Below are 26,681 nucleotides of genomic sequence, written 5' to 3'. Positions count from 1 at the left end.
GGTAGTAAGGAGGGCACGTATTGCACAGTGCACTGGGTGTTATACACAACTAATGAATCATCGAACTTTACATCAGAAACCAGGGATGTACTGCATGGTGACTAACATAATATAATAAAAAATCAAAAAAAATTAAAAAATAAATAAATAAATTTTAAAAAAAAGAAAAAAAGAAAAAAAAACAAGAAAGATCTCAAATCGAAAACCTATATACACAACTGGAATAACTACAAAAAGAACAAACTAAGCCCAAAGCTGGAAGGAAATAAAGGATTAGCGCAGAGAAAATTAAAACAGAAAACATAAAAATAGGAAAAAAAAAAACACACGCACACACACAACAATAAAGCCAGAAGTTGGTTCTTCAAAAAGAGCAACAAAATCAACAAATGTTTATGGGACACCAGGGTGGCTCAGTCAGTTAAGTGTCTGCCTTTGGCTCAGGTCATGATCCCAGGGTCCTGGGATTGAGCCCTGCATAGGGTTCCTTGCTCAGCAGCGAGCCTGCTTCTCCCTCTGCCTGCTGCTTCCCCTGTTGGTGCACTCAATCTTTCTCTGACAAATAAAATCTTTTAAAAAAAAAAATTAAATGCTTAGCTAGATGGACTAAGAAAAAAAGACTCAAATTACTAAAATCAGAAATTAACGTGGGAAAAAATGAAATTAATGTGGGGACATCAGTACCAATTCAATAGAAATAAAAAGGATAATAAGAGAGTAGTATGAACAGTAGTCTGACTAGACCTAAACTAGTAAGGAGGTTGAATCAGTAATCAAAAATCTCCCTGGACCTCAGGGCTCTCAAGTGAATTCTACCAATCTTTAAAGAACTAATACCAATCCTTTTCAAACTTTTCGAAAAAACTCAAAAGCAAGAAACACTTCCTACTTATTCTATTAGGTCAGCATAACTCTGATACCAAAGCCAGACAAAGACACTACAAGAAAACTACAGACTGATCTCCTTTATGAGTGCTAATGCAAAAACCCTCAACAAAATATAAGCAAACAGAATCCAGCAGCACATTAAAAGCAGCATACACCAAGGCACCTGGCTGGCTTAGCTGGAAGAAATGCTACTCTTGATCTTGGGGTTGTGAGTTCAAGCCCCACGTTGGGTGTAGAGGTTACTTTAAATAAATGAATAAACTTTAAAATTTTTTTAAAAAGTGAACTGTACTATTAAAAAAACTTAAAAAATAATAAAAGCAGTATATACCATGACCAAATAGCATTTATTCCTGGAAAGCAAGGATGGTTCAACACACAAAAAAATTAATCAATGTAATGCATATACATCACCAAAATAAAGAGCCACATGATCACTTCAATTGATACAGAAAAAGCAACTGACAAGTCAATACACTTTTATGATAAAAAGACTCTACACAATAGAAATTGTGGAAATGACCTCCACATAATAAAAACCATATATTAAAAATCCATAGCAAACAGAACACTCAGTGGTGAAAGTCTAAAAGCTTTTCCTCAAGATGAGGAACGATACAAGCATGCCTAATTTCACCCCTTCTGATCAACAAAGGACTAGAAGGTCTAGCCAGAGCAATTAGGCAAAAAATAAATAGAAGTAAAATTATCTGTCTGTAAAGGATATAACCTTGTACGTAGAAAATCCTAAAAACCACAGAAAAAGTTGTTAGACTAATAATTCAGCAAAATAGCAGGATACAAAGTCAACACACAAGAACCAGTTGCATTTTTATACCCCCAACAATGAACAATCCAAAAAGAAAACTACAAAAACAATTCCAATTACAACAGCATTAAAAAGAGGAAAAAGATTGCACAACGAAAACTACAAAACATTGCTGAAAGAATTAGAGGCATAAATAAACGGAAACACACTCCATGTTCATGGATTAGAAGAATTAATATTGTCAAAATGTCATTTCCCAAAGTGATCTGTAGATTCAATGCAATCCCTATGAAAATCTAACGACGTTTTTTGCAGGACCAGAAAAAACATTCTAAAATCCATATGGAATTCCAAAGGATCACAAATAATGAAGAATAATATTGAAAAAGATGAAAAGAACTGGAGGACTCTTACTTTCTGATGTTAAAACCTACTACAGAAAGCTACAGTAATCAAAAGAATGTGGTACTGGCATAAAGACAGACACAGAGACTAATGGAATGGAATACAGAGCCCAGAAATAAACCCTCACGAACACAGTCAAGTGATTTTTGACAAGGTGCCAAGATCATTCAATGAGGGAAAGGACAGGCTTTTCAAGAAATGGTGCTGGGCAAACTAAATGTCCATAAGCAGAATGAAGTTGGACCCTTACCTAACACCATGTACAAAACTCAGAATGGATCAAGGACCTAAATTTATAATCCAAAACAACAAAACTCCTGGAAAAAAACATTGCACAAAAACTTCACATTGGATTGGGCAATGATCTAAGAGAAGACACCAAAGGCACAAACAATAAAATTACACAAACTGGACCTCATGAAAATTAAAAAATTTGTACATAAAGGCACCATTCAGGGTTTCACTTCAAGATGGAAGGATCCTGAATTCAACTCCAATCACAGACACACTAAACATACAGCTACATATGGAACGATTCCCTTTGCAAGAAATCTAAAAACTAGCTGAACAATTTCTACACATCAGGCAAATGACAAAACACACACACACACACACACACACACACACACACTGAAATGGGTAGGAGAGGTGGAGACACAATTTCACCAAAAACCCCACCTCCAGCATGGTGACCCACAATCGGGAGGAAAATCACAACTACTAGCTTCTCCCTGGGGAGGGAAGGGTACGAATCCCACACCTGGCACCCTTACTTTTAAGACCTGCACCTAAGGGATGGGCCCCCGAAGTATCTACCTTTGAAAGTCAACGGGGCTAATGCCCACAAGACCAGCAATGCTATAGCAAACCGAGAAACAGTACCTAAACGGCTTGCACGGACCCACTCATGACTAACCCCCCAGGAGCCAGCACAGAGGCAGCTGAGTGAATCACACCCGGCCTTTCTGTGAAAAAGGTCCATTTGTCTATCTTAGAAGTTCAGCCTGAGGTGTGTGCTTCTAATTTAACACACATCTAGGGCCAACTGAAATACTTTCCAAAGACTGCAGAGACTAACAGATGTTATCTTTGCACTCTCCCTCTGTCTCACTCCAGGTTGCCAGAGTCTCCCAGGAAGGAGCTTATGCACACATCTGCAGCCCTGGTTCTTGCAGTTGCCACCCAGGGAACATCCCTGAATGTCTGGCTCTGGTGGCAAATGAAACCTGCACTTGCAATTCATACAGCACTGTAACAAAGAGAAAACAGTTGGCCTACTGTACCAGGGAACAGCAGAGAGGCAGCAGACAGAAATGCACAGTCATTCCAAGAAAGAGGACTAACTACGAGGTTATCTTCAAAGATGCAAATGCCCATCTCCCAGTATTCCCTTGAAAGAGGTATATTTGTACACTTTAAAAGCTGCTGCCTGAGATTCTGGCTTCCAGTAAGCCCTGCATCTAGCTGATGCCTGAGATCCTCCCCTTTAGGACGCTGACAGGTCTTGGGCATAGTCTGAACTACTGGGAGCTAGTAAGAACAAAGTAGGCTGCTCGGACAATCACAATGGTTTGAGAGACCGGCAAAAGCAAGAGCAAGGATGAACAAAAAGGTTCAATCTACACAACACCACCCCTTCAAGACTGGGAGAGGTAGTTGTTTTATTTAATGCACGGAAACCAACACAGACAGTCAAGGATGAAGAAGAAACAGAACTATATTCCAAATGAAAGAATAAGATAAAACCTCAGAAAAAGATGTTAACAAAATGGAGACAAGTGATTTACCAGACAGAGAGTTCAAAACAATAAGCATAAAAATGCTCGCCAAGGCAAGGAGAACACTGCATGAACAGAGTGACAACTTGAACAAAGAAAAAGAAAATATAAGAAAGTACCAAGCAGAAACCACAAAACTGAAGAACACAATAAGTGTACCAAAAAACAGAACAGAAGAATTCAACATCAGATTAGATCAAGCAGAAGAAATGACTAGCAAACTCGAAGACAGGGCAGTGGAATTCATCTAATCAGAGAAGTTTAAAAAAAAAAAAAAAAAAGAATGAAGATAGCCTAAAGGACTTATGGGACAAAATTAAGCAGACCAATATTCACAATATAAAGTGACCCAGGAGGAGAGGAAAGAGAAAGAGGCGCAAAACTTATTTGATGAGGAGCACCTGGTGGCTCAGTTTGGTTAAGCATCTGCCTTTAGCTCAGGTCTTAATCCCAGGGTCCTGGGATCGAGCCCCAGGTCAGGCTCCCTGTTCAGCGGGGAGTCTGCTTCTTCCTCTCCCTCTGCCTGCCACTCCCCCAGCTTGTGCTCTCTCGCACTCTCTGTCTCTGACAAATAAATAAAATCTTTAGGAAAAAAAAAAAAAAGAAAAAGAAAAAAGTCTCCTTTAAAAAAAGCTTATTTGATGAAATAATAGCTGAAAACTTCTTTAATCTGGGGAAGGAAACAGATCCTTCTGTTTCTGAAGATCCTCCCTTCTGAAGGAAGACATCCAGATCTGGGAGCCAAGAATGTTCCAAATAAGATGAATCCAGAGAGACCCACATTAACACTCTATAATTAAGTTGTTGAAAGTTCAAGACAAAAAGAACCTTAAAAGTGGCTAGAAGAAAACAAGTTGTTACATACAAGGGAACCCTCATAAGTATATCAGCATATCTTCTGCAAAAATTTTGCAGACCAGAAGGGACTGGTATGGAAAGAAAACTTCTGACCAAGAATACTCTAGCCAGTAACATGTTAGAACAGATTAATATAACAGTCATTTACAGAACATTCTAGCAAAAAGCAACAGAATATACATTTTACTCAAGTTCACATGGTACCTTCTTCAGAACAGATCATATATTAGGCCACAAGTCTTAATAAACTTAAGAAGACTGAAATCATACCGAGTATCTTTTCTGACCACAATGGTATGGTATGAAAGTAGCAATGACTTACAAGAAAAAAAACAGAAAATTCACAAACAAGTGGTGACTAAACAACATACTACTGAACAAACAATGGGTCAAAGAAGAAATCAAAAGAGAAATCAAAAACTACCCTGAAACAAATGAAAATATAAATACAGCATACTAAATGTTATGCGATGCAGGAAAAGCAATTCTAAAAGGGAAAACCATAGTGATCCATGCTTACATTATGATAAAAGAAAGATCTCAAATAAACGAACTTTACATCTCAAGGAACTAGAAAAGAACTAAGCCCAAAAAATAAAGGAAATAAAGATCAGAACAAAAATGAAATGGAGACTAAAAATACAATAGCAATAAAACTAAGCTGTTGTTTTTGAAAAGATAAACAAAATAGACAAACCCTTAGCTACACTCACTAAGAAAAAATGAGAAAGGACAAAAATAAAATCAGAAGTGAAAGAGACATTACAACTAATACCACACACATATAAAGGATAAGATACTACTATGAATAATTATACACCAACAAATTGGACAACCTGGAAGAAATAGAGAAATTCTTAGAAACATACAAACTGTCAAGAGTGAATCAGAAAGAAGTAGAAAATCTGAACAGACTGATTACTAGTAAGGAAATGGATTGAGTAATTAAAAACTCCCAACAAACAAAAGACCAGGACCAGATGGCTTCAATGGTGAATTTCTCCCAACACTCAAAGAAGAATTAATACCAAGCCTTCTCAAACTCTCCCAAAAAAACAGAAGGAATACTTCCGAACTCATTTTAGAAGGCCAGCATTACCCTAATACCAAAATCAGACAATGACAAGAAAATTTCAGGCCAATATCCCTGCTGAACACAGATACAAAAATACTCAACGTATTAGCAAACCAAATTCGACAATACACAAAACGGTTCATACAACATGACCAAGTGGGATTTATTGGAGGGATGCAAACATGGATCAACAAAGCAATCAATGTGGTACACTGCACAACAAAACGAAGGATAAAAATCGTATGTCTCAGTAGATGCAGGAAACTCAATATGCACTTATGTTTAATAAAAACTCTCAAAAATAGTAGGTATAGAAGAAACGTACCTCAACATGATAAAGGCCATCTATGACAAGCCCACAGCTAACAATATACTCAGTGGTGAAAACATGAAAGCTTTTCCGTTAAGACAGGAACAAGATAAGGATGTCCACTCTCATCACTTTTATTCAACACAGTATTGGAAGTCCTAGCTAGTAATGAGGCAAGAAAAAGGAAAGGCATCATAATTGGAAGGGAAGAAATAAAACTGGCTCTATGTGTAGATGACACGATATTACATATAAAAAAAAACCCTAGCTTCCACCAAAAAATCCTTAGAATAAATGAATTCAATAATGTTGTAGGATACAAAAGTCTGCTGCATTTCAATACAGTAAAACGAACCACAAGAAAGATAAATTTAAAAACCCCATTTACGATTGCATCAAATTTAACCAAGAAGGCAAAAGACCTGTACAGTAGTCCCCACTTACCTGCAGGAGATATGTTCCAAGAGTCCCAACGGATGCATGAAACTATAAATAGTGCCAAATCCTATATATATACTGTTCTTTCCTATACATACTTATGATAAAGTTTATTTTATAAATAAGGCACTGTAAGACATTAGCAATAATTAACTAATAAAAAAATATAACAACATCCTATAATAAAGGTAACGTGAACATGGTCTGTCTCTCAAAATATCTTATTATACTGTATTCACCCTTCTTCCTGTAATGATGTGAGATGATAAAATGCCTAGGCGATGAGACGAAGCAAACTGAATGATGTAGGCATTATGACATAGTGTTAGGCCACTACCTTGGTCTTCTGACGTGTCAGAATGAGGATCATCGATGAAAGAAATTAAAGAAGATGCAAATAAATGGAAAGGTATTCTGTGTTCATGGATAGGAAGAATACTGTTAAAACGTCCATACTACCCAAAACAATCTAAAATTCAATGCAATCCTTATCTAATTGACAACGGCATTTTTTGCTGAAATAAAACAAACTACCCTAAAATTTGTATGGAGCTACAAAGATCTCAAATAGCCAAAGCAATTTTAAAAAAGAAAAACAAAGCTGGAGGCATCATGATTCTGGATTTCAAACTACATTACAAACCTACTGTAGTCAAAAACAATATGGTACTGGCATAAAAAAATAAATAGATCGATACAACACAGGAGAGTGCCCCAAAATAAACCCATGCTTATACGGTCAATTAATATACAAAAAAGGAACCCAGAATATACAGTGGGGAAAGGACAGTCTCTTCAATAAATGAAGTTGGGAAAACTGGACAGCCACATGCAAAAGAATGAAACCACACCACTTTCTTACACCACACACAAAAATCAACTCAAAAGGATTAAAGACTTGCACGTAAGACCTGAAACCATACAATTCCCATAAGAAAACATAGCCGGTAAGCTCCTTGACATCAACTTGGCAATGATTTTTTTTGATCTGACATTAAAAATAAAGACGGCAAAAGAATAACAAGTGAAAAAGCTCCTGCACATCAAAGGAAACCACCGACAAAATGAAAAGGCAACCTACAAGATGAGGGAAGATATTTGCAAATCACCTTTGTGATGGGGTTAATAAGATCCAACATATATAAAGAACTCACACAACTTAACAGGAAAAAAGCAATCCCACTGAAAAGCAGGCAGAGGATCTCAACAGACCACTTTTCAAAGAAGGTGGGCCAGCAGGTCCATGAAAAGGTGCTCGGCATCACCATCACTAGGGAAGTCAGGTCCACAGTATACCTCGCACCTGTTAGAGCGGCTGTCTCAAAGACAAGGAGTGACAGTGTTGGCAAGGACGTGGAACAAAAGGAATCTTTACACACTGTTGATGGGAATGTAAACGAGAGGTTCTTCAAAAAATTAAAAACAGAGAACTACCTTATGACCCAGCATTTCCACTTCAGAGTACTTATCCAAAGAAAATGAAAACACGAACTTGAAAAGATATCTGCACCCCCATGTTCACTGCAGCATTTTTTACAATAGCCAAGATATGGAAACAACCTAAGTGTCCACTGACGAATGAATGGTTAAAGAAAATACATATATTCCCTATACACATAATGCAATATTACTCAGCCATGAGAACGAAGGAAATCCTGCAATCTGTCACAACTGCATGAACCGAGAGGGCATTATGCAAAATGAAGTCAGACAGAAAAACACAAATACTGTGTGATCTCACTTACATGTGGAATCTAACAAAACAGAACAAAACTACGATAGATACAGAGAATGGACAGGTGGTTGCCAGAGGTGGGGGTGTGGGTGAAAGAGGTGAAGGTGGTCAAAGGGTACACACTTCCAGTTATATAACAAGTCCTGGGATGTGACGTCTAGCACATGACTGCAGTTAACACCGTATTGTGTATCTGAAAGCTGCTAAGAGAGTAAATCTTAAAAGTCCTCTCCACGAGAAAGAAAAATATCAACTGTGTGTGGTGATAGATGTTAACAAGACCTACTGTGATCATTTCATGATATATACATATATCAGATATGCTGTATGCCCGACATTAATAGAACGTCAAATAGAGCGCAATAAAAAATAAATAAATGCAACCTCTTTTAACAACAAAAATAAAAAAAGACTATCCAGAACAAAAAGGCAACCCACAGTATGGAAGAAATATTTGCAAATCAGGTATCTAAGATTAATAGCCAGAATATATAGAGAACCCCTACCTAAAACTCAATAAAAATACAAACAACCTGGTTCAAAATGGGCAAAGGACTTTAAATAGACACTTCTCCAAAGAATATATGCAAATGGCCGAGGCACGCACGAAAAGATGCTCAACATCACTCATCATTAGAAAAATGCAAATCAAAATTACGATGGGACAGCACCTCACACTCGCTGGGCGGCTAATATCACAAAGACAGAGGGGCGCCTGGGTTAAGCAACGGATTCTTGATTTTGGCCCAGGTCATGATCTTGGAGTCTTGCCTCGGGCTCTGCACTGGGCGTGGAGCCTGCTTAAGATTCTCTCTCCCTTTTTCTGCCTCTCCCCTGGCTCTCTTAAAAAGAAAAAACACCCAGAAATGTTGGCAAGGATGTGGAGAAACGGAACCCTCGTGCACCGCTGGTGGGAATGTAAAGTGGTGCAGCCACTCCAAAACAGGATGGAGGTTCCTCAAAAAGTTAACAACAGAACTACCCTACAACCCAGCAATTCCACTTCTGGATATATACACCCAAAAGAATTGAAAGCAGGATCTCAAAGAGCTATTTGTACACCCGTGTTCATCACAGCAGCATTCACAATGGCCAAAACATAAAAGCAACACTTGGGTTGCCAGTATAACGGGGTTGCCAGAGCCTGGGGGAAGGGAGAATGGGAATATGAGAAGTTATTGTTTAGGATGTATACAATCTCAGATTTACAAGATGAAAAGAGTTACAAGGTGGAAATGTCTGCACAACAATGTGAATGTATTTAATACCACTGAACTCCACAATGAAAATGGTTAATATAGTAAATTTTGTGTGATATGCATTTTCACACACACACACACACACACACACACACACGAAACCAGGGGGAAAAAAGATGTCTACTTCTGTGACTGAAACCTTGAGTGACTTTTAAGCAAGCCTGAAGTTAGATAGGTAGCCACTGCCAATTAAGATTTTGTTTTAATAAGGGGGCAGAGAATGCCTAATATGAGAGTGAATGGAAAACACAATCCATCCCCTTGGACTCCAGGGAAAAAATCAGTGATGCTGACCAACCCAGAGCAGACCCCCCTCCCGCTACAGACCAACCTCTGAAGTCCCATCTCAAGTTCCCATCCAGTCTTGACCTACTGCCTTGTCAATGGCCTGGAGCCCTCAGGGACCTCTCACCGGTCCCTTCATGTGCCCACAAACCTCAGGGAATTACGCCATTCAGTGCAAAGCAGGACCCACCCTTTCCAACACTGCACTACCCTCTCCAACCCCTCATCCACACCCCATATACCAGGGAGCCCAAAGGAGAGAAGGAGGGGAAGACAGTAAATTCAAAAGCAGCACCTACTCAGAAGCCATGAATAAGGCCTGAAGGATGCTGTTCACGTAGCACGTGTTGCCCAGATTGATTAAACCAATCTTGCCCGTGTCTGACTTGGCCATGAGCCGGGGGTAGAAACCAGCCAGCTCACTCTTCTGCGAGGTCCAGGCATCCTGCCCCAGCAGCTGCTTGATGCGGTCTTCATTGGGAACATGGAGGTCCTGAGGAGGGAACAAGCCAGCAGGATGGTGGGGACCATGGTCAGCTCTAAATGTATCACTTCCTCTGGGAAGCCTTCTTGGACTCCAGCCTACCCCACCCCCACCCAAGCACAGGGCCCCACAAATGTTCCAGATATAGATGTTAACAGCCTTCTGCTTCCAAACTTATTCTAGGTTCTCATTTTGGCATGTGGGCCTTCTATATCACCTTTTGTGTCACAAGTGCCTTAGGAAGGTGTAAAATGCCCACTTTATAGATAAAAAAACTAAGATTCAGAGAAAAAAAATTTCCAGGGACATACAGACAATAAGCAAAGAATCTGTATATTCTTAGAGGAGCCCAGAGTATGACACACTCTAAGCAATGACAACACAGGCACACCGGCCAGATCTGACAATGTCAAGATCTCAGGCCTCGTCCTGACTCTTGTCCTAACTGCCTGGCAATACTCAGTGAGCCTCTCTGACTCCATTTCCACATTTGTCAAGTGAGGCCACGCCTACTTTACATCAGTCTGGCACTCCGTACTTTCACAGCTCTTGAGCACAGTGATGCTCCCGCCTGCCCTCCACCTTCCAGGTCTGCCATCCACTCCCCAGCACGATCCCACAGACAGGAGGGTGGGAGCGTCCCGGGGTCCTGAGATACGAGTCCTTGGTCAAGGGACCAGGGATTAGCACGCTTTCTTACTCATTCTTCTTTTTTATATTAAAACAGATGCACCTAAAAGAACATTCCCCAGCATGGGTTCTAATCTATTAAAAACAAACAAACAAACAAACAAAAACACCTAAACATAATACAGAGTTACTTAATAGCTTTAAATGACATTCCTCTAAGCCCTATCATTTCCAGATCCTGAGCACAGACCCTAGATTTTCCAAGCTTCCAGAATTTCAGACCAGCTTAGCACTGAAGGCCCTGGTCTCCCCAGCACACAGCATCTGGCCACAGCAGAAGGTCCAGGTCAAGCACTTCTGCACACTCATTTCCCACAAACATTTATCAGATCAGTCACCTCTCACAGATGATAAAAAAAATATAGGAGCTGCCAAAAGCAAGATAAAAAGATACAGGCTTGGGGCCCCTAGGGTGGCATAGATGGTTAAGTGTCCGACTCTTGATTTCGCTCAGGTCATGATCTCAGGGGTCATGAAATGGAGCCCCGCTTAAGATTCTCTCTCTCTCCCTCTCCTTCTGCCCCTCCCCATCTCTAAATTAAAAAAAAAGTGGGGGGGGGGGCCTCACTATCTTCTTAGTCCCTCCTTTTTTTCTTCCTATTATCCCCTATCCAATCCCCACCCCGTACGCAACATGAACAAATAGGGACAAAAAGGCAGGAAGACAGAACCTCACGCATATGCACACACGCATGATGCAAAATTATCCACAGTAGAAAAAAAATGCCATTTTCCCCAAAGAAGGTGGCTTGGTACTGGTACAAAAATAAAACAGAACCATGAAATAAGTTTCAAGCTCCCCATGTGACATGCAACAGCTCCCTTAGCAAGAACCACAGCTCCCAGAGAAACTGCCTGAAAGAACTTTTCAGAATTTATTTATAAAGGAGCCTTGAAGAAGGATGTGCTCATAGAAAACATGTGAAAGTTTCATAAACAATAAAATCCTATGGATACTTTGCTGCCTTGCCTCTCACATCGGCTCACACCAAGAGGAATTCAAAGCCACAGGACAGAGGCAGCATATCTCCCTGGAGCCATATTCTCTAATATTCAAGGAAGAAAAACATTTGCTTTAAAACAAATGTCTATAATTATGAAATATGTGCTTGAATCTCTGAGATAAAATGAGATTGTAGAGAAACACTGAGCTTGTGTCAGCCTGCTTGGGTAAGCAAGCCCCTTTCTAGGCTCAAGTACTTTGGAGGAAAGGTTGGAGAAGCCCACATCTGCTAGATGAAGCAGAGTCAGTCTGGTATGAGGCCCCCCCAGTCTGATCTTCCGACGTCCCTTCCACTCTGCTAACAAACTGCACACTCCCACACCTCTCCCTCTGATGCATCGGGAGGGGCCTCATCCTGCCAGTCCCCTCAAGGCCTCACTTCTATAATCCCTCTCTAGAAGACTTTCCAGGATCTTCTCAAGTGGGGTACACATGCGATCTACATCTATCTTAGAAAGTCTAGCTGCCTGCATTAGTGGTACCGGTATTTACAGATCCACTGTCCCCCGGATCGGGCCATAGCCCCCGCGTGAAAAGCCTGAGTCTCACTCAGTGCGGGTTTCCATCAGTGCCCAGCGCAGGGCCATGCTCCCTCCTCTTTATTCATGCCTCCATGACCGCACCCTTCACACGACAGTCATGTTCATTCACTCACAGGTATTTGCTGGGCACAGAAATCATAACATGGTCCCTGCCCACCAGAAGCTCACAAGCTAGCAGGAAAGAGTCACAGTCCCTTCCAACAAGTCAAAGCCCTGCCCCCTTTGCTCGTCTAGCCCCAGTGACAGGCAGCTCGTGATCTAGCAAGGTAGCTGCTTCTCTTACAGATTGGCTCTATTTAAAAGAAAATGCATTTTCCTCTTACGTTGGAAAAACCGAGAAGATCCAAGTAAATGCCGGAGGTTTCACTTAAAGTGTCAACTGACTCTCACTCATGGTGGATTGTTCCCTTGTGTGTTGTGTAATTTCTGGATTATAAACTCATCTTTAGCAGAATTTTATCTTTGTGACTTGAAAGCACTTTCATTTCTGTTTCTGCAAGGCAACTCTTGGGTATTACAAGTTAGTAACTACTTTTAATGTGCGGGCTTGGGCTTAGGGGTCCCACAACCCCAAAGACAATGAGAACGTAAACTCCTAAACCCACATGAGAGCAAGCCAATGACGAAAAATTTTGTTCTTCCTAATCCAGAGTGCAGACCAATCCATAAAGGTTTCCTTGACATCTATTTGAGACCATCATTTTTCTAGATCACTCTTTTAACTAACAGTAAAGGCTTTGGGTGCTGGCTTACATGGGCCTCTTAGTGCTAATAGCCTAGTGGAGCAGGCCCTAAGCATCACCTCCTGTCCCTACAAGCTCAAGTGGCTTAGTGACTACCGTTACACCCTTCCCCCCTCCCTCCCCACCACAGGGCAAAAGAGCATCATCTCTCACTTACCATTCTGGATTCCAGTTCTTGCTTCCTTTCTGGCCCTTGGGGATTCCCCATTACTTTCTTGCAAGCTCAGCTATGTACTTAAAAAGACGTTTGTTATATTTTAATAAGCATTTCTAGATGTTCTGTAGTGGGATGCTTTTCAGGTTATCTACCTGCTATGCTACAGAAATGGAAGTCAGATCAGAGGTTCTATAAAGCACCACCACCTACCTAGACACCTTTCACCCGGCTCAGACCTGCCCTCTGTATCAGGCAATAGGAAAGGGCTCAGCAAACACACACCCTGCCTGTGTGTGTCTCCAACCACCTGCATGACTGCGCAAGTCACCAGGCCTCTCCAGTCTCATTTCCCTCATCTATGAAATTCAGGTAACAACAGTACCTGCTTCTTACTCCTTGTGTCTTGCGAGCATTAAAAAACAAAATATATGGAACACATTATCAAATGTGGCACTACCTACACATGTTATTGTCCTAGCACCTAGCAAGCCCAGGTCAGAAGCCCCTTCGTCCTTGCAGCCTCCTCCTCTAACTGGAGATGACCCTTCCCTTCTCTGGTCCTCACAGGAATGTCCTAAGCCACTTACATTAGAGTTACTTCTGTGCAAGCCTGTCACCCCACGAGGTCACAAGCTCCTCAGTGGAGGGGACTTGGTCTGCCTCATGCCTGTGTCCCCAGTTCCCAGCCTGGGTCTGGCACAAAGCAGGGCATCAGTAAAGCCATGTAAACACTTATAAACAATCCCTGCTCTGGAGTGCTCCAGCTAGGGGGGTAGACAGACACAGACAGACAGTGACAACACATGACAAAGGGATGTGGGAACTATGGGAGCCCCAGAAAAGTCCTGACCCAGCCAGGGGTGGGGAGGGGGTATCGAGAGTTGTCAGGGAAGGCTGAGGGAGGTAACACTTGAGCAGAGCCTTCATGGATAAGATTCTATGGGAATCGGAGCTATCCAGGCAGAACAAGAGAAGGGTTTATAGTCAGAGAGAATGGCGTATGCAAAGGCTCGGAGCAATCATGAGCAATGACCCATCCGCGGAAAGGGCAGGTGGCTCAGTGTGCCTGAAGCACAGGATGGGCCAGGGGAGGTGACGGGAGACAGGCAGAGACCAAATGATGGGGGGCTGCCATTAACCTGTATTACGGCCTGAGCAAGGCCCAATCAGCACCCTTTTTGGAGCAGGGCAAGGAAGCAGGGGGAAGACTGTCACTCACCTTAATGGCCTCCATGACAGGCTCATACAGATCTGGGAAGCCTGGGAACCGGAAGACCATGCAGTGGACCAGCTCCGCCAGCTGCTCCAGGCAGCTGGTCCCCGAATTGGAGTCCTCCTTGACCAGAGAGGCCACCATGGGGGGGATGTGAGGGAGGAGCTGAGACAGCAGAGCAGAATTAGGCTCAGTACCATTTACTACCCGAGATGGGTTGGTGGTCAACGCCGAAAACACCCAGAGCTCCTCAAGGCAGAGAGGTCTGACCACCTGGCCACTGTCCCCTTGCCTACACAGAGCTCTGTACTATATAGACAAGTGATTCTGTTTACAAGACATATGACCTTGGATATCCTACCTCAGTCTCTTCATCCGTTAAATGGGATATACAATTCCCTCCTCACAGTTGAGGGGTGGCCTGGGCCCAAGTCCCAGCTGTTAAACCACAGCCAACTGGCCTGCCAGAACAGCCTGAGGCCTGAGCGACCAGGGCTGCTCTTCTTCCCACCACCATTCTTTCACCAAACATTTAGTGTCAAACACTTCACCTTCACAATGACTTTATTTGGCAATTATTATCACCATTTTATAGATGAAGAAATTGAAGTTGGAGACATTATATAATTTACCAAGAACTTCCCCCATGTGTTATAGGAGAAGCCGATGTCTGACACAAAACCCATTTCTTTCCTCTGGCCTATAGAGTGCTAACTTTCAAACCCATGGGGGTGTTCTACCATAATGCCCCAAGGATGGACAGAGTCAGCCCACAAGAACCGGGATAAGGGAGCCCAGGAGAAGGATGGAAAGAAACAAGTATCTATCCAGTCCTTAGTATGCAGCAGGCTCTTGACAAATATCACCTCATCTAACCCTCTCCCACCATCCTAGGGGCTTACCCTGTTCCAAGTCCTGAGAGGTAAGCACCCGGCCCAAGGTCACCACATCTGGCAAATGGCGAAGATGGGACTCAACCCCCAGTACCCCAATCCCTTGTTCTGTGCTTTTCCCATTGCAGCAAATTGAAAAGCATGAAATTTCTGCCCTGACCAGGAGCCATCAGAATCTAGGGCCCCATCTGCAGGTCAGGCCTGAGGAAAAGAAGGCAAGAGAGTAGCCTCTCTCCCAAGCCCCCTCCCCCCCCACAAAGGGATGGCCCCAAAGATAACAGAAAGAGCCCTGAGCTGGAGGCCAGGCCTCCTGGGTGCTGGTTGGAAGCAGGGTATATCAGAAGGATACTGGGTCAAAAGTCAGACCAACTTAGACTCTTCCCTGCATGGCTCACCAGCTGTGTGTCTGGGACAAGGAACTTAACCTCCCTAAACTGCAGTTTCCTCAGCTGAAAAATGGAAAAAATTATAGAATTCCCTCTCTTAGGGCTGAACTGAGAGTTAATATACGTACTGTCTTTAGTACTATGCCTGGCACACACCAGGCACCTAAGCAACATCAGTCATCACCACTCTAGGGCTGTCACTCTACTGTGGGCCTATGGGGAAGCCATACCCATCCTCTGGCCTTAGTCTCCTGTCTGTAAAATGGAGTTTCAAGTCTCCTCCAGTCCTAACGTCCAGGACTTCAAGGTCTTGGGCTTCAAACCCCCAACCCCAAAAGAGACAGCATGTCCGGACTCCAGCCAAACAAGTGGGGGACGGAAGACCGCCCCTCTTCAGGGCAGCACATAGGGCCCTTACCAGGTGGAAGGCCTCATGGGAGTGCTGGAAGGTCAGGAGCATGTACTTGAGGACAGACAAGGCAGCTCCCCGGACAATGGGGTATAGAAGCTTGGAGAAAACCTGGAAGAGAGTCCCTGGTCAGGAGTTTCCCACGCCTGGGCCCCAGAGGCCAAGCGCAGCCACAGACATGAGACGTGGTCAGACACACCAGAGCTGAAGGAGCAGACCCATGCAGGACCAAGACACAGGTAGTCTTACAGATCTAGGTTGATGGACAGATGGATAGCAAGACAGATATCTGATAGGAGGGATGGAGGGATAGACAAACCAAAAGTGACACATATTCTTGAATGAGCAGAGGAATGAATGGGGGAAGTCTGAGGCCCAGTGAATTGTCCTGGGTCACAGCAAGCTTGGGTGGGAGCCCCAGTGCTCTGCCTCCCAGACCCACACTGTCCCTGGCAAGAGCTAAGTGGGAAAAGCCATAAACCAGGGCCAGGACAGGGGCCCACCAACCTTCTCAATTTTGGCGAGTGAAACCTCAATCAAGATGCTGAACTTCTTAACAGCGGCCAGGCCCTTCAACAGTGCAATGATCCACTTGTCAATGTTCTTCCCCAGGGGCCACGACACCCAGTCGATCATCCTGGAGAGGGGAGTGACAATGACACAAAGACCAGGGAGGCCCAAATGCCTCGGTGGGAGCAGCCCTGGGACAAGCTATAATGTCCTGAGACCCCATGCTAACCCACACCTTCACAGAGCAGCCCTGGGGTCTGTGGGATGGACAAGACACCTCTGAGAACTGCAAATGAGGCCAGCACAGGCATCTGGCAGACTCTGAGGCTTCCAGCCCAGCAGGAGGGCAACCTGACCCTCTCAACACCCCAGACCTCACCCCACACAGTAGGCTGCAGTGGCAGAACAGGGCTTTGGGCAGTCTCTGCCTGGACCATGGGGCCCAACAGCAGGAGAGCACTGCCCCACACCCCCGCCACACTGGAAGCTTTGGCTCCAGCAAACCCTTGCCTGTGACCTAGGACCAGTCCCTCTCTCTAGCTTCGGTTTCCTCCTCTGTAAAATGGGGACAATACCTACCTCAGGGTTGTTGTTGTGTGGATTAAAAGTTAACTGTCACAGTATTCGCTCTGCACCACGCATTATTCCATCTGCCTTACATGTATTAACCCATCTGACCCCCACAAGATAATGCTTCTGCGCACAGAGCACGAAGCTGCCGCATAGTACATGCCCAGGAAAATGGCATTATATCATTATTTTTAGACTCATAAGACTATGCTATAAAGAGATAGAACAATGACAGAGCAAAGCAATAGTAATTATGATGACCATAGCTACCATCATTGCTCTAAACACTTAATACGTGTATTATCCCATTTTATCTAATCTTTGCAACAACCCTGTAAGATGGGTTCAATTACACTGCATCTTATAAATGAGGAAGCAGAGGCCTACAGAAGTGGAGTAACTTGCCCAAAGTGACACAGGCAAGAAGCAGTAGAGCCAGGATCTGCACCCAACCAGCCTACCTCTAGAGCCCACACTCTAAACGCACTAAAGACAAGAAATCCAAGAAGGCCTAATGGAGATGGGAGATCTGCACACAGGTATGGAAAGCATGGCGGGGGAGGCATGCCAGGTGAATGGAATCTACAAAGCCAAAGGCAGGAGGGAAGGCAGCATATTCTGGGATCACTGGATAGGCAGGTGTGGCTAGATCACAGGTGCGATGACATTCAAATGAAATGAGAGAATGTGCAAAAGCTGTGAGCTAAAAAGCACCCAAATTCCATTTATCATACCTACCAAACTCAAAAAGCACTTTGTAACATACTCTCAACTTCTAGTATGACCCCATGGAAGCCTGACAACTATCTTATACCATCTTTGCTATTACAGAGGGGGAAACTGAGGCTCAGAGAAATCATTGACTTGTCCAGGATCAGACAGTTGGCACCCAACCTGAGAGCATCACTAGGGAAAGGTTCTTTGCATCTCCCACATCCAGCCCTGGGCCAGGCACAGAGCACGGCTCAAGAAAGGGTGGATGAATGAAAAAAGCATGAGGTCCTGGGCCTTCTGACACTAAGGCTAGCCCAGCAACCCCACCCAGTGGAAGGAGGGAGAGAGACCTGACCACAACCCGGCCCTCAGCCCACCTGCTGATGGCAGTCAGCATCTGAGAGTCTGTCACACTGTCATCATTGCTGAGGTTCCGGACGACGCCATCCATAAGCTCCAACGGTAGGTGCTGGACCACGCTGGCCAGGGCACTAGACGGCGGCTCCTCCTCTGGAACAGTGTGGGAACTGGGATGAGCTCAGCAAGGCAGGTAGGCTCCTTATCTCCCCCAATCCCCCCATGCCCTCATGCTGCCAAGGAACTAGACACACTGGGGCCACCTCCCCACCTCCTACAACATCACAGCCTCCGATCCCACCTTAGCTTATTTGCTCAGCAAACCTTCACTGCCATGGCTTGGGGCCCAGCTCTGTACTAAGCACAGACAAAAGCACTACCTCCCACCCCCAGCTGTGCCTATATAGGCAAAGGCTGTAAGAAAGGGTAACACTGGAGCTGGCAAGAACAGATAGAAGGGTTGTGTGACTTGAGGGGAGGGAGGACATTCCAGATGGGAACACACAAAGGCCTAGAGGTGAAAAAGAACATTTAGTTATCAAAACGCGCTGTCCAACTGGATAAGTGCTTATACACCGGGTCTTGGTTCCTTCTCCTACCTGTGCTCTCTCTTCCTTTCAACTGAATAGCCCTATAATCGGGAAAAGCACAGACCTTACTTTGCTCGTTTATACTGTAGTCCAAGGACCACAGCTGTCAATGGAGGACCAAGAGTTTACATTTCAGAGTTGAGATGTACAGGCTCCATCCGGTGTCCAGAACTTCACCTCTGCCTGCCCTGAACACCTTGCCCCTGCTGCTGCCCAGCTCTCAAAACCTGAATCAAAGGTCACCACTTCTACAGAACCCACCTGACCCAAAGGACATGATGACATCCCCCCCACCCCTTTCTGTTGTCTCACTCAGCCCTGGTCCTCCTCCTGGCCAGCTTGATCTGGGTCCGCTCCTCCATTTGTGCCCAGCACCCACCACAGTATGGGACTCACGGCAGGAGCTCAGGATGAGCCCTGCTAATTAAGGAACATCGCATTCCCCCACCTGTGCATTAGCCGCCCCCCCTCCCCCACACACACACCATACTCGGACATGGGCACGCCAAGCACAAGTCACTGCACATGCAGACCTGCCCGGCGCACCTCCGGCCCCTAGCGCGCACGCGCTCCCGCCCCAGTCCACACGCACCTGTGCAGGAGATGACGGCGAACAGCTCCTTCAGGCAAGGCAAGATGGCGGCGGGCTGGGCGCGCCACAGCTGCGCCAGGAGCCCGCTCACCTGCTGGGCCTGCTCCAGGAACTCCACGGCGCCCTCCTCGCCCTCGGCCGGGCAGCGGAAGCGGCCGAGGCAGCGCACCAACTGCTGGCAGAAGAGCAGCCGGTGCGGGCCGTCGGGGACGCAGCGCGGGTGTCGCGCCAGCAGCCGCGCCACCTGCGCACAGACGGCCGGCCCCGGGCGCTCGCACACCGTGCGCAGCACCTCCCGCCGCAGCAGCGCGAACACCTCATCGGCTGCGGGTCCCTCGGGCAACAGCTGCAGGCCGAGCTGCACGCAGGCGAGAGCGCGGGCGCCCGGCGGGCCGGCGCCCCCCTGCAGCAGGCGAAGCACGCGGCGCGCACTGAAAAACTCGGCGAAGACTTCCGGGTGGTGGCGACCGGCCACGTGCAGCAGCTGGCAGCCCACGCGGCGGGGCAGTTCATCGGCTCCGCCCACGTAGAGGCGCGTGCCCAGCGCCAGCAGCGCCAGGCACTGCTCTCGCTCCAGCGGCTGCCGCGCCGCCTCCAGCACGCGCCGCACCAGCCCCTGCTTCACACTTGCGGGGTACGAGGACGTCACCACCGCCTCCAGGATCTTGTCCATGGCGCCACGCTGCAGGAGACAGGGAACAGGGTCACATTGGGCCCAACAGATCCAGTTCCCCAGATAGTCCCCTGCACTAAGACCTGGGGCTAGCAACCACCTTTCCGGGCCTCAGTTTCGTCACCTGTGAAATGGGGAGAGGATACCTCACGGGGAGGTATTGCAATGAAGTAAAGCGCAATGCCTGGCATGGGATGAGCCCCCAGGGAGTTGTGGTTATTGCTGATGAGCGCCTTCAATCTCACGAAGGCAGTATCTGAACCTTCCACCCCTTCCCCCACTCTTGCCCTTCTCTCCCCAGCCCTCCTTGGTGACCTCATCCACTCGTGGGGCTGGTAGGAGCTGGATATAGAAGCTGCTGTCCAGAATCTTGGCCAAGTCCTGTCCTGTCCTGTCAGGGAAGATGAGAGGGAGCACACACAAAATCACACCTCCAGCGAGGCAGGGCAGGCTTAGGGTCCCAAGGAAGGGTGGACAGGGAGATCCCTGCACCCTTTATTCTGCCCCAAATCAACTTCTTGCTGTTTCCCAAGTGATCTACACCTTTCCATGGCTCCACTTCTTTGTGTATGCTGTGCCTTTTGCCTGAAACATCCTATCTCCCCAGACCTCCACCACCACCACCACCACCACCACCACACGCTCACAAACTCCTGTTTTCCTTCAAAGCTTACCTCAAACAAGCTGTTTTCAATTAGAACATCCCTCACCCTCCGTTCCTACAGCCACCTGTGGCTTATTCCTCCATTACAGTTGGGATCACATAATTCCTTCCAGTGAAGCAGAGCATATTGTGTCTGTGGCCTGGCCCTGCCTCCAGGCCTAGCTCCACAGCCTTGCTCGCTCAAGGCCCTGCCTGCCCCTCCCCAGCCTGAGCCCACACCAGCCCCTCACTCTTGACGCACTGTGTTCTCCCTGCCACTGGGCCCTTTGCATAAGTTCTTCCCTCCCCTCCTTGCTTGACTCACCCTGCAGACTTCAGCTCAAACTCACTTCTTAAAGGAAGACTTGCCTAACCTCTGTTTGGATCAAACATGTCTGTTAATTTCAGAGCACCTTGTCCTCCATTGCAGGACTTATGATTCCTTGGTTGGAGTCAGCCTCCTTCACTATACTATATAGGTTCCTGAGGGCAGGAACCATGTCAGTCTTATTCACTCACCTAGCCCAGTGCCTGGCACATAGTAGGCATTTGTTGAAGACGCAAATGCAAAATATGGTGTGAGTTACTGCTACCTTATTCCTCTGAGCATAGTAGCCTTCCCTTTGCCTTTCCTCTCCCTTCGGGCAGTTTCCTGGAAGCCTTTCTCCCAAGCTGACCCACTTTTACTCCTGATTCTCATCCTGGTTCACAGAGGTAAAGCTTGTCCTCTTCATATCCAACTTTCAGCTACAAGAAGACAGAGCCATTTCTTCTTTGTTTAATCCTACTCTAGGCAGGACCTGATATAAAGTCCAGCATACAGTAGGTGTTTAAACTTACTGGCTCAGCAAGAACTATTCTTGAGACCTGGAGTTGGTGTGGAGACAAGCCATACATTTACTAAATGAGGGGCCAGAAACTTTTATTCAGAACCACAGATACCGTGGGATCCGGACACTGTGCTAGGCCCTGTGGGGATGCTCCGTTCTCTGTCCTAGCTCTTGGCTGAGACCAAGCTTCCATTATTGCATGTGTTAAAAGCAATAGGCCCATTTGTTTGTCTCTCTCACCAGGCTGTGAGCTCCCCAAGGCAGGGACTAGGACTTATTTCTCAATGGCTGGCAACTCTGAGATTACTGTGGGTGAAGCCAGAGTACAGATCAGTGGTTCCCAAACACTGGCTTCGCTGCCTCAGAACCACCTGGTAACTTAGCACAAATTCATGTGGCCAAGGGCCACTCCGAGCCTCCTCGAATAGCGTGTTAAACTCTTTCAACTCTGAATGAGGTTCATCTGGAAATGAAGTCCGCTTACCATCCCTGTTACTTACGCTGAGTCTGTTTCCACCCTGCAGGGCTGTTGTTAAAGCAAATATAAAGTCCTCGGCATGGTGCTGGGCACAGGGAAGTGCTCAATGAATCAGTCCCCTTCGATTTAGAAGCAAAGCCCTTGCCCTTAGGAACTTCCACTCTGGTGGTGGAGGCAGACATGTTGGTAAAAATGGTAAAAAATGCCTTTACATGGGTCTTTAAAAACTGGTCTCCCATTACCCCTGGTCTTCTCTTTCCTAGGCAGTGCTTGCGACCAACCTCCCTTGTAGACCAGCCCTGCAAGCCCCTACTCCTGCCCTCCAGGCTAGTGGACTTAATATGCTTTCAACCCAGGATGCCAAGAAATCCTGTTATTCAGGCAGCCAAGAAGAAACCCTAATCGATGGGATATTGACATCATGTGTGCAGGAAGAGGACCTGGGGGCAGGCAGAAATGGAGTTCTGGGGCTAGGAAGGTTCTGGAAGTGGAAAGAAAAACAGACTAGGAATGGCGAGTCTTACATTCTAGTGTGACCTTGGGCAAATTTTATTCTAGTCTTGCAACTCATTATGTGACCTTGAGCAAATCACATCATGAGCCTCTTTTCTGTTCTGTAAAATGGGGTAAGTGATATCAGGTTGAACCACATGAAAGCAAAGGAGCAGATATTGGCAATTTCATATCTTTCTACCCGATACCTTTGCACCTGGCAGCTGGAAGCCCAGCAGTGGTGCCATTCTGTGAGGGCTGTGATCTCCGAGGCCAACCATGCAGCCTCCGTGCAGTCCGTGGCCTGGCCACTCCAGGCAAGCCCTGCCTACCTGCCCCCACTCCCACACAGGCAGTCTGAGGTCAGCTGTCACCATAGTCACCAACTAAAGCCACTCAATATCTTGGGTGCATTCATGCAAAAGGATTTTAGAGGCTTGGAGCTCACCTGACCCCATCACGAGCCACAGAAGGGAGGCAGGACCAGGCCTGATTTCCCTAGGGCACTCATGGGAAAGGGAGGATCAACATGGGAGAGGGAGAGAGCCTTGACAGAGTGGGATAAGAACCTGTACTTGGTCTCCCTGGGGGAGGAAGCAGCAGACTGCCAGCATTCCTCAGGGGAGGGTGGATTATTCCTCTAGGCTCTGGACAGGAGACGGCCTGTCGACACTGGCTCTGACCCAGAGACAGCCGCCCCGCACCAAGCTCAGCAGCGTCCAGCAGCACACAGCGGCCGTGTCATCCCTTAGCAGAGCCCGCATGAAAAGCATGAGACCCAGGTTCTCTGCTTCTGAATCACCGGGTGACCTTGGTTGAGTCCTTGCCAGGCTCCTCAGCTTTTTCACCTGGAAAATGGGGACCATTTCAGCCCTGACAGGGAAAGGGACAAGGTATAAAAAAGATGAAGGCTGGGACAGTCATGAGTCTATTCTTGGGCCATCTGGCACCAAGTGGGGAAACAGACACTGTTAGGCAAGGAGACAAGCAGAAACACACTCCTGATCTCGCCAATTCTCCCGGTAATTTCATCCCTCACTGCCAACTTAGTATTTCCCCCTGAACTCCAGCAGCCCCCAAGATCAGCTCCTCTTTACTTCTTGCCTGGACTAGCGCGGTAGCCTTCTAACCCCATCTCCTCATTCCCTCCCTCAATCCATCTTCCAACAGAGGTACGCAGAATAGAGTCCAGCCTTCGAATCTAGCCCAGGCACTATGCCCCATGGTGCCCACAGCCTTAAGGCAGGTGATCTTTCACCGTTCTGAGCCTCTGAGCCCCCAAATGGGAGATGACCACCGGACCACCCCTTAGCCTTTCCCACCCAATGCCGCTGCTCTTCCCCCAAGCCCTTGGCTTATATCTCTCATTGCTGGCATGACAGCCTGAGAGTCCCAGCAACACCCAGTCTGCTCCAGGGCACACAGTAAGCATATAGGAACATCACGATCTCTCCCCTGGAAGGCCCAGATCCCTTTATCTGTCCCTTTTGGATGACCCTCCACATTTCCACTGTGTATTGACAGATCTCTGTTCTTGCATGGTGAAGCCTGACTCATCTCCACCACCCCCAAAGCACCGCGTCTGTGTGTGTGTGTGTGTGTGTGCGTGCGTGTCCAATGCCCTGCTCCCCAATTCAGGCTTCCTCATCCCTCCCAGGTCTCTGTGACCCACCCTGCAAACACGGTCAGATTAATCTCCTGAGATGGTAAGTTCCATCTTGCCATGCCCTGCTCAGAACTCTCAAGGCTCCACAGCCCCTTCAGCGTAAGATCTGAACTCCTGAGCTTGACATTCAAGCCCTTTCTGTGACACTTGGCTGATGGTGGGCAGGGGTGGACGTGAACTTGACAAACACTGTTTGGTGACAAATCTGAAGGAATATGGGCAGTGGGCTTTTCCTGCTGGCCACCTTTTGGTGATGTCCTCTCTGCTGGGAAAGGCTTCTCCCTCTTCTGGCAAATTCTGACTCATCCTCCAAGGCCCAGGTCACATGCCCCCTCCTCTGGGAAGCCTTTCCTAACCCCCTTGCAGTCTAAGTCTCTGAGCTTCCCAAGGCCCTCTTTGCTTTTCTCATCCCTCAGCAGTGTCACTGGATTCTATGTCTATCTCCCTCACCAGGCTGGGACCTCCTTTGGAAGGAGGTCCAATCCCCTATCTGTGCCCAGTGCCCAGCACAGGACCAGGCACAGAGGTGAAGGAGTGCTAAGTGGCCAATGGGACTGGCCCAGTCACTGCCAGGTGGTCCTGCATATCCATAACCCTGACACTCAAACATTAGCCAAGAAAGTCCCTACAGAGGTCACTGGACAGGACTGAGTGAGGATTTAGCCATTTAGAAATGACTCAAACAACCAAAACTGAAGGAAAGGAAAGGAAAGGAAAGGAAAGGAAAGGAAAGGAAAGGAAAGGAAAGAAAAAGGAGAAAAAAAAAAAACAAAACCTGTCCCTGGTTATCCCTCAGGTCAAAAACTCACAGAATCTCATAGGACAGGGAGGGGGCTTCAGCACTCAACCCCTCCCTACTCCAGAGCACAGATGACCCTCCAAGCCCCAACTCAGCACCTAAGAGCTGAGGAGCCCATTTCTTCTCCTCTCTTATCCTCACATCCAGTCTACCTCCTCTGACTCCCCTGGGTGCCCGAGCCACCTGGGGAGCACTAGACTGTCCCTCTCGGCAACCCCCTACCCAGGTCTCTGGACAGCAGCATCTGTCTCTGAATTTTTTTAACTGAATTTCTTCTCCCCAAGGCAGCCCTGGGAAGGATCCCCTTGCTCTCCCACTGGGAGGCCCTTGTCTGGGCCACCAAATTGTCTGCTAGAAAGAAAGAAAGGGTTTTACTGGTAAAAAGCAACTGCTCTTTAACTGAAGCGGAACGGGAGGAGAGAGCATGTATTCCCTTCTCAGGAACCCACCACAATCACCCATCCCTTCTGGGGCCACCCCTCACATACTTAAGATAGGCACGTCCCCACCCCCACACCAGGCTTTCTGGAAGGGCGGGCACCAGGCTAACACAAGGAGTCTCAAGTCTTGTAGGGGGGTACGCCTGACCAAGCATGCTGAAAAGAGCAAAAGCCCATTCCAAGCGGTTGCAACCTCTTGGCCCCCCAGGTTATGCCCTATCTTAGCCCCACCCCTCCTTCCAGTTATACCGGTGCACTGGCACCCAGCCCAGGTGGGAGCTGCGGACCCCACGAAAGGCCGGTGAGCTTCATTGTATTGGGAGAGAGGGAGGGATCACCTCCAAACACAATTGATGAAGGAGGTGGAAGCCCAGAGAGGGGCAGCTACTCGCCCAAGGTCACACAGCGAGGCCCAAGATGCACCTAGACCTCCCTTCTCCCAGCCCCAAACTCTCAGAGCCGTTCGCGCGTGCCCAAGGCTCTCGAACCGCCCGGGTGCAGACACTCCCTCCCTACAACCTGCCCACACGCCCCCGGCCCCCTTACCTCTGGGACTTCGGTGGCCCCGGCCTCAGAGCCGGCTCCTGGGCGGGGCGCTCAGGCCTGGCAGGACTAGGCTAGGCCAGGCTAGGTCAGGGCGAGTCCTCTGCTCCCCCTGGAGTGGGGACGCCCTCCGCCAGGTCCCAGCCGGCAGGGATGCTGCATTCACTGCAAAGTCCAAACTCCCCACCCAGCTCTGCACAAGCTTGAACCCAGGGAGCCCGAGTCAGCCGCTCCGCCGCTGGGCTGCGGGGCTGCGGGACCAAGCGTGGGGAGTGGCGAGGTGCGGGAAACGGGGAGGAGCCGGAGCGGGGCCACCCCGCGAACCGCCACTCAGGCCGCGTCCCCTTTAAGGCCAGCCGGCCTGAGATCTGGAGGGGGCGAGGCGGGGAGCTGGAGGGCTCACTGCAATGCCTCCTGGGAGTTGGAGTTTGCTCTAAGCGTGCGGTGCCGCAAAGAGCCTAGGG

The 26,681-nt window shown here is 47.1% G+C and overlaps 1 protein-coding gene across 1 annotated transcript in view; it reads right to left on the bottom strand.

Annotated features, from left to right (window-relative positions):
• The window catches only part of USP35 (ubiquitin specific peptidase 35), a 51,742-nt gene extending 25,157 nt beyond the window's left edge, over positions 1-26,585 (bottom strand). Inside the window, exons 1-7 of the mRNA XM_040630906.1 lie at positions 26,221-26,585; positions 19,654-20,335; positions 18,492-18,624; positions 16,828-16,957; positions 16,330-16,431; positions 14,639-14,797; positions 10,100-10,293 (exon numbers count right to left, since the gene is read on the bottom strand). Of these exons, the coding sequence (XP_040486840.1) occupies positions 10,100-10,293; positions 14,639-14,797; positions 16,330-16,431; positions 16,828-16,957; positions 18,492-18,624; positions 19,654-20,326 (1,391 nt within the window). The 5' untranslated portion in view covers positions 20,327-20,335; positions 26,221-26,585. The remainder of the gene's footprint in view (positions 1-10,099; positions 10,294-14,638; positions 14,798-16,329; positions 16,432-16,827; positions 16,958-18,491; positions 18,625-19,653; positions 20,336-26,220) is intronic.
• Positions 26,586-26,681: the final 96 nt, after the last annotated feature.

Source organism: Ursus maritimus, unplaced genomic scaffold (genome assembly GCF_017311325.1).
Source record: "Ursus maritimus isolate PB19 unplaced genomic scaffold, ASM1731132v1 scaffold_16, whole genome shotgun sequence".
NCBI lineage: Eukaryota > Metazoa > Chordata > Mammalia > Carnivora > Ursidae > Ursus > Ursus maritimus.
Note: the sequence above shows the minus strand (reverse complement) of the source record. Positions and strands in the feature narration are given on the sequence as shown.